General features: G+C 50.9%; 1 protein-coding gene across 4 annotated transcripts; it reads left to right on the top strand.

Annotated features, from left to right (window-relative positions):
• The first annotated feature begins 2107 nt into the window (after positions 1-2107).
• On the top strand, positions 2108-11582 carry TMEM50B (transmembrane protein 50B). Of its 4 annotated transcripts, none has more exons than XR_001361012.1 (6): positions 2109-2272; positions 3915-4027; positions 5642-5709; positions 7992-8088; positions 9776-9833; positions 10359-10385. XR_001361012.1 is itself a non-coding variant. In XM_014535170.1 (6 exons), exons 1-6 carry the CDS (start codon positions 2174-2176, stop codon positions 10402-10404), a joined length of 477 nt encoding a protein of 158 aa, XP_014390656.1. In that variant the 5' UTR covers positions 2110-2173; the 3' UTR covers positions 10405-11582. The 4 variants fall into 4 exon arrangements, 3 of the variants coding, with proteins under 3 accessions (XP_014390658.1, XP_014390657.1, XP_014390656.1); XM_014535170.1 differs by having other exon boundaries at positions 2110-2272; positions 7992-8084; positions 10359-11582; XM_014535172.1 differs by lacking the exon at positions 7992-8088 and having other exon boundaries at positions 2108-2272; positions 10359-11582.
• The last annotated feature ends 232 nt before the right edge of the window (positions 11583-11814 follow it).

The raw sequence follows: 11814 nt of genomic DNA, 5'->3' as shown, positions 1-11814 counted from the left end.
GGGGGTCCCGCTGGGGTGCCTGGCCAGCGTGGGTGAGGGGCTGAGGGCCATTTTCAGGCTGGCCACACCCCCCCGGCGACCCAAGCTCCCAGCCTCTCCTTTTTTTCTTTTTCTTTTTCTTTTTTTTCAGGGCCTCCTTGAGCTCTGGGATTTATTTATCTTCTATAATTGAAACTTTGTAGCCTTGAGCGGAGCCCAGGGCCGGCCAGGGCAGGCGGGAAGCTTGGCTTCCTCCATCGCCGGGGGCAACCCAGGCCTCGTGCTTGCTTCAGCTCCGTGGCCGCCACCATCTTAGTTGGGTTAATTTGCATATTCACTCCTGATTGGCTGGGGGGCGTGGTTTGTGAGTGTAGCAGAGTGGCAGAGGGATGGAGTGATGGTTAATTTGCATCTTTCTCTTTTATTAGTGTAGATAAGAAACAGCCACCAGAAATGTATGGGATTTCCAGTTCTACATTCTTGCTAACACTTAGTGTCATCTTTTACATTGTAGCCACTCTAGTGAAGGTGTGGTATTCCATTCATTTGTATTTCCCTGATGACCAGTGATGTTAAATACCTTTTTATATGCTTTGGTAATTGATTTTTTAAGTCTTTGCCCATTTCAAGTTTTTTTTTCTATTTAAGTTATATTTTATTTTTCAATTACAATTGACATAATATATTAGTTTCAGGTTACACCGCAGTGATTAGATATTATGGCACTTACTACATGATCATCCTGATAAATCTCGCATCCATCTGGCACATAGTTATTACAGTACTAGAGGCCCGGTGCATGAAATTTGTGCTCTTGGGTGGGGGGGGGAACGAGTCCCTCAGCCCGACCTGCGCCCTCTCATAGTCCAGGAGCCTTCGGGGGCAGTCAGGCATCCTTAGAGCTGCTGTGGAGGCGGAAGAGGCTTTTGCCACTGCTGATGCACTCACCAGCCGTCAGCCTGGCTTCTGGCTGAGCGGTGCTCCCCCTGTGGGAGTGCACTTACCACCAGGGGCAGCTCCTTCATTGAGCGTCTGCCCCCTGGTGGTCAGTGTGCGTCATAGCGACCAGTCGTTCTGCCATCGGGCCGAAACCGGCTCTCTGACATCCCCTGAGGGGTCCCAGATTGCAAGAGGGCGCAGGCAGGCCGAGGGACCCCACCGGTGCATGATCAGAGCCGGGGAGGGATGCGGGAGGTTGGCCAGCTGGGGAGGGACCACAGGAGGGCTCCAGGGCATGTCTGGTCTCTCTCCCTCAGTACCAATTGGCTGGACCCCAGCAGCAAGCTAACCTACCAGTCAGAGCATCTGCCTCCTGGTGGTCAGTGCACATCATAGCGACTGGATGACCGGTCGACTGTCTGCCCCCTGGTCAGTGCACGTCATAGCGAGTGGTTGAGCAGCCTTAGCATTCATTAGCATATTATGCTTTGATTGGTTGAACAGACAACCGGGCACTTAGCATATTAGGCTTTTATTATATAGAATTAGTGACGCTATTCCCTGTGGTGTACTTTACACCCCCAGGACTATTCTGTAACAACCAATTTCTACTTCTTAATCCCTTCACCTTTTTCTTTTTTCCCACCTAGCCTCCCAACACCCGGCCCATCAGGCAACCGTCAAATGTTCTCTGTATCTGTGAGCCTGTTTCTGTTCTACTTGTTTTTGAGATTCAGTTGTTGATAAGTAGTATTTATTGCCATTTTATTGTTCATATTTTTTACCTTTTTCTTCTCCTTAAGGAAGACCCTTTAACATTTCATGTAATACTGGTTTGGTGGTGATGAACCCTTTTAGCTTTTTCTTTTCTGGGAAGCTCCTTTTCTGCCCTTCAATTCTAAATGGGAGCTTTGCTGGGTAGAGTGATCTTGGTTGTAGGCCCTTGCTCTTTTATCACTTGGAATGGGAGGCGTCACAGCATTTGCAGACGTGTTGTCAGACCACATGCTCAGTCAGCAAGTAGTGAACCCCGCCTGGCACAGTGCCAGCAGGCACCTGCGTGCATCTCGGTAGGTACTCGTTGAAGTACTGACGTTTCTTCCTGACTGTGGTGGATTTGTGGTAAATGTGTTTTAAAGCTTTAAAAGAGGACATTGTGTAAGACATGTCACTTCCTAACGCATTTCCTCTGTGGTTTTGTCTTTTTATTTGTAGGGCACAGTATTAATGACCAACCTGGGCCTGCAGGGCCACCATGGCGGGCTTCCTGGATAACGTCCGCTGGCCGGAGTGGGAATGCATCGACTGGAGCGAGCGGAGGAACGCCGTGGCCTCTGTGGTCGCAGGCGTATTGGTGAGTGAAAGCCCATCGGCCACATTTACGCCTCATTTTTTGCCCGAACGTTAATGCTGATCCTTTGAGCTGTGACTACCCACTCAGAGCTATTTGTTTCACTGCTGTTTGTGTAAACAGTGATCACAGTTCTGGATGCTGTTACTGAGCAAAGTGTGGTAAGTCCTGGGTTCATTTGACTTGTAAGTTTGCTAAACGTAAAGTCACCTCTTCCGTTTCGTTGACAATACAGTTATTGTAGGCAGTGGCATTTTAAGTTGCCATGTGAGTCCTTTAAGGCCCTCAGAGGCTCAGCATTGGATGCAGCCAGTGTTACTGCTGTGAGGCGTGGAGTTCGGGCTGTGTGGGCCCAGTGACGGCCTCAGCTCCTGGAGCTGAAGCGGGAGGGCCCCAGGCAGCCCCAGGCCCTTCCCAGCTGCAGCGCTGGAGAGAGCAGGGGAGCGAGAGAGATCTGCTCACTTTCGTTTCTTCCCAACACTTCTAACTTTTTATTGCTGAGAATGTCAAGCATATAAACAAAAATAGAGACTGGTATAAAGAGCCCCTCTCCCATCTTACTCCATTTACTTACCATCCAGCTTCAAAAAAAAAATCAAATCATGACCAATTTTTCTTTAGCATTCCACCAACCACTCCTGGCCCCAACTCCATTTTTAAAAACAAATTTCAGTTTCTATTACATTTTTAAAAATTCATCTCTCTCAGTATATAGTTCTCTGCCTGAAGTCCAATAGGAAAAAAGTCACAACAGGAACTAAAGATAATTGGGAAGCAGCCTGCATGCAGAATTCTTTCGGGTGTTTCTAAGTCTTTCTTGCTTTTTATGGTCATCTCGTCTGCACTTCGTTTGTCTATGAAATTCATTGACAACTTGTCTAATTTAGGTCCATTCAGCCTAGTTTACATAGAAGCGTTGCTTTTGACAAACTTCAGTCAGTTAAACAGGATTTAATCAGATTGTTAACTAGTATAGTGGAGCCTTGACTTACGAGTTTAATTCGTTCCGTGATGGAGCTCGTAACTCAAATTACTCGTATGTCAAATCTTAAAGTGAACGAGTGAGAAACGTGATGCTGGGCTGATGTTGTGGCGTTCACTGTGACGTTCGCTGCGCCAACTAGCGGTGGGGTATCTGAAGCTGGCTCGTAACCCGAATTTTAGCTCGCAACTCAAAGCAAAAAATCGGCCGAGAGATGGCTCGTATCTCGAAAAACTCGTTAGTCGGGACACTCGTAAGTCAAGGCCCCACTGTACTGTGGTAGGTTACATCATTTTGGAGACATGACAGCTGACAGCTCATTGGTGGAAGCAGAAGGCGTGGGCATGTTAAGCGAGGACGGTTCAGCGGGTGAAACATGGTCATCAGGAAGCGGGTTGGTTGGAGGTTAGTTAGAGCGTTGGTGGTGCGTGATGACAGCGGGTGAAAGGGTTGGACAGTTCATCCCAAATGACAACTTTTCATCTTGCACCGATTTCATCAGTTAGGCTCACTCACAGGAATAAGTTAACAGGGTTCTTATTTATTTTCCAACGTCCAAAACTTGAAGCAGAGAGTCTTCCTATGCCATTGTCATGGTGGGTAGTGAAGTGGCGGGCAAGGGGCAGGCACGAGTGCTCCCCAGTGACTGGGCTCTGTCTCCAGTTCTCCGCAGGCTGGTGGGTGATGATCGACGCGGCCGTGGTATACGCGAAGCCCGAGCAGCTGAACCCCGCCTTCCACACCTGCGGGGTGTTCTCCACACTGGCCTTCTTCATGTAAGGCAGGGCCCGCTCAGCTCAGGGCTGTCTTCCTGAAAAGATGTTTCCCTAAGGTTCAGTGCTGTCCGCTATCTGAAATGACTCTTTAGTTTAATTGATGGATTCTTTTTTTTGAGAATTTATGTAAGAGTTTATATAAGTCAAACTGGTGACATATGCTGGGGAGCAAGATCTCACTTTAACTGCTAAATAAATAAATACATTCCCATGTTAAAATGAAAAATGAGTGCTGAGTTAGTCAGATATCATTTTAGCATCTGTACAGATTGTCATGTGATTTTTCTCCTTATATTTGTTAAACTGATTATTCTATCAGTACCAAGGTTATTTTTTATGTTTTAATACCTCTGAATATCAGGGTGCTGTTTTTGGTTGTTGTTAATCCTCACCCGAGGATATTTTTTCCATTTTTTTTTTTTTTTAGAGAGAGTGGAAGGGAGAGAGAGAAAAACATTGATTAATTGCCTCCCACACACGCCCCAGCCAGGGATAGGGAATGAACCTGCAATCTAGGTAAATGCCCTTGACCAGGAATTGAACCCTCGACCCTTTGGTGTGTGGGCCAGTGCTCTACCACTGAGCCACACCAGCCAGAGCTTAGGGTGCTTTTATAGTCAGTGGTGTCTCATAATTACAGTTGGTAACAGTTTTTCCTGGCAGTTTAAAAAGTAATGGTGCATTTTAAAAATGAAGGCGTCGCAGAATTAATGAAATATGTTACATTTCTAGATTTTTAGTGAATCATCCTTAAGTACTGTCATGCACTCAACTTTCACCGTGGAGAATTATTTTTTTAAGTGTGTTGCTTGACTGTGTTTGCCAGTATTGGGGGTGGGGGGGGGCAGGATTGGTCTCAAATGAGAAAGAAATGGCTTTTCTTTTTTATTAAATCATTTTCAGGTTTATCCGTTATCTCACTTCATAAAAGAATTTGAAAGCTTTTCATGGGTGTCTTTTAATAATTAAAAATGTTAAACATGAAGGTTACAGAATTGCCTTATACTGTGGGAGTGTTTTGAAGTTTAATTGTAGAAAAATGCTCCCGTTCGTTCAGAACGCTGAGAAGAGGCCACTTCTACTGCAGCAGCACTGGCTCTAACAGGAGCGGAGTAACTCGGCCTGTGTCCTGTCCACAGACCACATGCTTTCTCAGGGTTAGAAACGGGCAGGGAACGTCACTCAACACCAAGAGAAACCTTGAAACTCTTTTTTAAATATTTTCTCTTTATTTTAATTTCCATTACTATTTATCCCCCAAACTCCCCACCCCTCCCCCAACCACCACTTGAAACTCTTTATTATAACAAGAACCTTAAATGGGGTGTTGCACCCTGAGTCATCAGGGTAAATGTAAGCCAGGCAGAGAATCCAAAAAATGGTCATCCTGGGGACCAGTCACGGTCACCTCTTCAAGTTAAGGGAGCTTTGGGGTGTGCCTTGGGAAAATAAGACCAGTAGAATCTTTGTGTACACTAGGGTGTTAGGTGAAAGGTATGTTCAGTTATTCAGATACTGACTTCAGTTAGGACTGTTTTCCTCCTAATGATATGTAAGCATCGGTGAGTGTTTAAGCACCGAGAAAGCTTCTTGGGGGATTTTGTCTCGTTTCAGGATAAACGCGGTGTCCAATGCCCAGGTGAGAGGCGACAGCTACGAGAGCGGCTGTTTGGGAAGGACAGGTAAAGACGAGGGGCCATCCCAGCAGACGGAGCAAAGCTTCTAGTGGGGGGGGGGGGGGGGGGGGGGCCCGGCAGCGGCTGTGGAGCTTGTGGAGGTTACCGTCCTAAGTCCTTAGGAAAGGGGAGGCTACCGCCAGAGTTACTGTGCGTCATGTGACTGCGCATGGATGGAGACAAACGTGACTGCACAGCCAGCGGGTGGTGGACTCGGGTCACTCTTCCTCGGCCGGTGATGCTGCCCCAGATGCCGGCCAGTGATGCTGCCCCAGACGCCGGCCAGGCAGAGCGTGGCAGTCAGGAGATGAGGCCAGGGCTCGTGTTTTCGAGTTCTGTTCTGATTACCCGTAACCACACTCCCTGCAGCAGCATTGCTTCAAGCGTGTGCTGTTGGTGTACCGCTGAAGCATTTTTCTGGAGTTTGAATTCTTTTGAACTGTCACCCAGGGGTCTTTTTCTTTTGCTCAGGTTCTAACACATCTGCTTGCACCACGGGGTCTGTTTTCAGTGGGGTCTCCATGCTTTATGCAGAAGGCGGGGCTAGAAACTCTATTTCCAACCTCTCAGGACATGGAGGGGTTTGTGCGGTTTTGGCTGGAAATTGGGAGGGGGGGTGGGTTTGAAAGATGCTTAATAATATTAGGGACTACTTACAGACACCTAGTGTGACCCGAGACTGTCCTGAGTGCTACACGCATTACCTCATTTAATCGTCCCGTGTTCCCGTGAGGTAAGTGCTCTTGTCCCCACTTTCAGATGACGGGACTAGGGCACAGGCTGCTTAAATAACTTGTCTGAATTCACATGCAAGTGAGTGAGGGAGCCCGGATTTGAACTCTCACCACCTGGCTCTGAGCCCTGCTGTCAGCGCCACACTGCTGTTTCTAGCTGAGCATTTGGCCTCTTTGTCTGGTGTGGTCATATGCTAGAGGCCTGGTGCATGGATTCGTGCACCGGTGGGTCCCTCGGCCTGGCCTGTGGGGATTGGGCCAAAACCAGCTCTCTGACATCCCCTGAGGGGTCCCTGATTGCTAGAGGGCGCAGGCCAGGCCAAGGGACCCCACTGGTGCACAATTGGGGCCAGGAAGGGACCGTGAGAGGGCTCCAGGGCATGTCCGGTTCATCTCGCCCAGTGCTGATGGGCCAGACACCAGCAGCAAGCCAACCTACTGCTTGGAGTGCCTTCCCCCTGGTGGTCAGTGCACGTCATAGCAACTGGGTGAATGGTCAGACATTAGCATATTAGGCTTTTATATAGGATATTGTCAGCTTGATTGAGTATAATTTATAGAAAGTAAAACTTACCAGTTTAAAGTATACAGTTCGATGAGTTTTGACAAATGTATACAGTTGTGTGACTTTGTTGCCATCATGATGTAGAACTTTGCCATCACTCCTTTGTGGTTAATGCCTTCCCCCCACCTCCTGGCCACTCTCACTTATTTGACAGACATTGCTGTGGGTCATGTTACTAGTAACTATTTTCTGTGGAAAACGTCATTGCAGCTACTGAATTCTTTAGCTTAAAGGTAGGACTTGTATTAGCCTTGGGTCTCTCTGGATCCACAGCCCATTGTTCACCCTGAGTCATGGCGTTTTATTCCGTGCCCATTGCCTGCACAGTGGGAGCGTGCCAGGGGGTTTCTGCGTGTTTCTGTGTTGCACCCGGTGGGAGGGCTTAGGAGTGAGGGCGGAGGGTCTGGGAGGCTTGCTCACGTGTTGCACACACCGAGTAACGGCAGGATTTTGACATCGGTCCTTACTCACAGCCTCACTCCTTCGGGGCGAGGGCTGGGTCCTCACTCACAGCCTCATGCCTTCGGGGCGAGGGCTGGGTCCTCACTCACAGCCTCACTCCTTCGGGGCGAGGGCTGGGTCCTCACTCACAGCCTCACTCCTTCGGGGCGAGGGCTGGGTCCTCACTCACAGCCTCATGCCTTCGGGGCGAGGGCCGGCTGAAACACCTTTGCTGCTTCTACTAGAGCAATTACTTTGACAATGTATACAACAGGGTAAAGTTTCAGTTAGGGTTTAATTAATCAACTCAGTCAAATAATTACAAAGCTTGCCTGGTTAGTTCATTCCGCTGTTAGTTTCTCTGGCCAGGAGAAAGGTAACGTGCCCTTTGAGTTTTTAAAAATCTTCCTTCAGTGAACTGTCGAGCAGGTGCATGTAAGCATGTGACGTGTGACCGCAGAGCGTGTGTGAGGTCGGCAGCGTCCCCGGGGTTCGGTTTCCCTGAGACCGAGTGCGGGGGGCGAGCTCACGCGCTGTTCTCCACGCAGGTGCTCGCGTCTGGCTCTTCATCGGCTTCATGTTGATGTTCGGGTCACTCATTGCTTCCATGTGGATTCTCTTTGGTGCCTATGTGACCCAGAGTAAGTAAGTCTTCCTCCCTCCCCAGGAGGCCTGCGGAGGGTCCTGATGCTCGGCCGAGTCCGCTCCTCCCCGGGAGTGAGCTTGGTTTCCCTGCTCAGGCGCTTGCGGCTGGGAGACTGCAGGTGTAGTAGCTGGGGTCGTGGAGGGCAGTGGGTGGCCTGGCCAGGACACGTGCCCCCGGCAAGCCCGTGGCACAGAGTCGGGCAGCGCGAGGGGACAGCGGGGACTGTGCTGCAATAACACTGCTCCCAGACGTGTCCAAGATGTGTCCTTTAGTTCATTCCCAACACTGACGGGCCAGTGCCGTGTGAGCTCACCGGGAGGAAAGTGCATCTTAAAGCAGCTTTGCTGAGCTGTGGTTTCACACCATGTGATTCACCATCCAGCGTACAGTTCCGGGTGTACAGCACAGAGCTGTGCTCCGTCACCAGTTCCGCTGCAGGACTTGTCACCCCACAAAGCCCCGACCCACCAGCAGTCCCTGCCACCACCCTCGCCGGCCTGGCAGCACCCCCTGATCCGGCGCAGCTTTGCCTGCTGGCGCCACGGTCCTGCGGGAAGCGTGCTGTCAGCTCTGGCCCGGACTCGTGGCGGCTGGGCCCGGCCTCCGTGGAGCGCCTGCCTGGCTGCTTGAAGCAGCGCGTGAACCTCCCGGTTTCTGTTAGGAAACGGGCGTGTGTAGGAAGGTCCGCGGTCGGTGCGGGCTGTGCGCTCACTGGTTGTGTCTTGATCGTTCAGGAACTGGCACGTGCTGAGCAGTCTCGGTCACGGCCTCATCCTCGTGTCTTTCTGCATCGATCACTAAGCGCGCTTTCTCTTCTAAACCGAATGCGCTTGCACCTCCGCGTTCCTCTCTGAGGGGAAGCTACGGCATGAGGAGGTTGCCATCTGGTGGTCATCTTAGTGGTAGAGCTGGGATTCGATCTAGGGAGCGGCTCAGCCCTGGGCGCTCAGCCCTGCTGCTCTGGTGCCTGCTGATGTCAGAGGCCCAAGTGGCCGGGCCTTCCCCGGTGCAGTGTTTCCATCAGCATCGTAGCTCAGGAACCTCAACCGTCCGCAGCAGGGAAGCAGTTTCCAGCTCTCCCTTCTCTCTGCGTGAGGACAGTGACTGCTCCGGGCAGACACGGTGGGAGGACGCGGTGGGGAATTACAGTGGCCCTGTCTCCCTGCCGCCCCGCACACAAACTCCAGAATCGAGAAAGGAAAGCAGCGGTCCAGGGGTGGGCAAACTTTTTGACTCGAGGGCCACAATGGGTTCTTAAACTGGACCGGAGAGCCGGAACAAAAGCATGGATGGAGTGTTTGTGTGATCTAATATAAATTCATAGTAAACATCATTACATAAAAGGGTACGGTCTTTTTTTTTTTTTTTTAGTTTTATTCATTTCAAACGGGCTGGATCCGGCCCGCGGGCCGTAGTTTGCCCACGGCTGGGTCAGACCGTTGCGTCACCAGGAATTCCCTCTGCGTCTTAGTGTTTATTTCTGAACCGGCGCTGGAGCGGAACGTCCAGAGTGAGACAGGCCTTGGGTGTGGGCGCGTGAGATGAGCATTTTCTTCTTTCAGTCTCGTGATCGCCGCCGTCTTAGGTGAAGGAGTGGTCGCAGGTTGGGGATGCGCCGAGCCTGTCACGTGAGTGGCGCACACAGTCGCGCGCTGCCTGTGTGACCGTGCGCTGTCCTCTGTGCAGATACTGACGTTTACCCGGGGCTGGCGGTGTTCTTCCAGAACGCACTGATATTCTTAAGGTGAGTGGCCTGCTTTCTCAATCCCGCTGAGAACATTTGTGGAAATGCCACCTTTCCTGTACGAGCAGCGTGGACGGTGGGACTTGCACAAACCCGTAGGCTAGGACCACGCGCAGCATGTCTGTAGAAGGGGAGCCGCCTGCGATGGAAGAGCGTGCGCAGGCCCTGTAACCAGGGCCGCTGTGTGCCAGGGCCGGGCTGGCGGCTTTGTACCGGCCCCTTTTTGTTCCCATTTAGTTACCTTAAGCGTAGAAAGCAGGTGTGCTCGCATTTAATAGACAAGGAAACAAGGCCCAGAGCTGATAGAGGGACGCCCAGCTGGGGGTGCAGAGCTGATACTGACCCCAGGTTGCTGCTTCCATAGCGTGTTTCTTAAAAAACAAACAAGCAAAAACGTGAGCGGTACCTTTATTTAAAAAAGGACCTAATGCACACTGTACGTTGTGCACAGAACCTGGCTGGGAGCTGGGCTCTCTGTGCTCGGTCCTGCGCTTTTCCTCATGACCTGTTCTGATCTCCTTCCAGCACGCTCATCTACAAGTTCGGGAGAACTGAAGAGCTGTGGACCTAGATCACTCTGAAACCTCATTTCCTCTGCCATATCATATTTGTAGATACGTTTTTATTATCTTTTAATGTAGTTTCCACATCGTCAAATAGAATAGGTTGCACATTAAATGTGTTGCTTTACACTCTTATGCTCTGAGTTTTGAAATAGTTTTGTGAGTTTTCTGTTTTTTATGGCTAGATTGTTAATATGTATATGAGACTATGCAGATGGATGGTGAGCACCAGCCTTTTATTCCTGCTTGGGCTTGGTCTACGTCCTGAGTCAGGTGTGTCATCACACTGTTTAGAGGTAACTGCTTTGCTTCACAGTCCCCAAGATGTACAAGAAAGTACAACTCCGTGTAGCTGAGATAAGTGCCAAGCCATTCAATGGGTGTTTCAGCAAATTGTTACTTTGTCTTAAAAGTGAGGTTTTTAAAAGGAAATGTTTGTTCTTGTGTATTAAAGAAGTGGATTTTTATATGAATTTTTAAATGCCCGAAGGACTAGTTTGAAAGCCTATTTTGGAAACGACTCCTTGACTCTGATTGAGGAGGGGATCCCCGATGCGCTGAGCTCGCTTTCGTGTGGTTCCGTGAAGACTGGAGGGTGGCGGGCGGCTCAGCAGCAAGCGTCCTGCACCGCGAGGGTCGCCAGCGAGCAAGTCTGAGCTGCGCTCAAAAGCATGACCCGCAGGCCAAGTGTGGACTCATTTCAGGACAAAGTCCTTCCTCCCAAGGGGAATGCTTACGGCCTGGTGAGAAGTTAGGCTTTTGTCTGGGCATGCGCTTCCTGCAGGTGCCTCTGTCCTGAGACGCCATGGCCCCTGGTGTTCCTGCCGGAGTCCGGGGTCCTGGGCTCTGACCGCTGCGGCGGCCTCCTGGCCCTGTGGGTCTGTGTCGCACGTTTGCCTCCGGGGAGTGTCACAGCCTCCCACACGGACGCTGTGGGTGAGCCGCCTGCAGCCTGCGGGCCTCGGCGCCCCTCTCCCCGGGACCACGTGCGCGGGCAGATGCTGACACGGCTCCCTGTGTCCTGCTGCCGCCTTCCCTGGGACTCACGCTCTCTCACCATGTCAGTGCGTTTATCCTGCTGCCAACGTTGTCAGGCTAATTACTTGTTCCCCCTCTCTTGTCGCCTGTTGCAATAATTGCTCCTCACACATCCTAATGTTATTAAATCTTGGAGAAAACAGCCATACAAATTGGTTTGCTGTTTATTTTTCAGTTATTTGAGGGGGCCCGTCAGAGAAGCGGTTTCTCTTTATGAAGAAGGGGTGTGGGAGAGGCTAGTCCCCCCTGCCCCTGCCGGACCCGTGAGCTGGCCCGGCCCCATGGGGACGGACTAATCCACATGGAGCCTGACCCAGCCAGCACCGGCTTCCTGCGCGCCGAGCTGTGGGGACCTCCTGAGCCTGGGACCGCGGCCCCGC

This window comes from Myotis brandtii, unplaced genomic scaffold (genome assembly GCF_000412655.1).
Source record: "Myotis brandtii unplaced genomic scaffold, ASM41265v1 scaffold139, whole genome shotgun sequence".
NCBI classification, from domain to species: domain Eukaryota; kingdom Metazoa; phylum Chordata; class Mammalia; order Chiroptera; family Vespertilionidae; genus Myotis; species Myotis brandtii.
The sequence above is the reverse complement of the archived record's forward strand: the minus strand, read 5'-3'. Positions and strand labels throughout refer to the sequence as shown.

Bases quoted from the DNA above. Each gene is read 5' to 3' on its own strand.
- TMEM50B (XM_014535170.1), top strand. From the start codon at position 2,174: ATGGCGGGCTTCCTGGATAACGTCCGCTGGCCGGAGTGGGAATGCATC. The intron at 5,710-7,991 runs GTAAAGACGAGG...TTCTCCACGCAG, and splicing joins CGGCTGTTTGGGAAGGACAG to GTGCTCGCGTCTGGCTCTTC. The intron at 8,085-9,775 runs GTAAGTAAGTCT...TCCTCTGTGCAG, and splicing joins TGGTGCCTATGTGACCCAGA to ATACTGACGTTTACCCGGGG.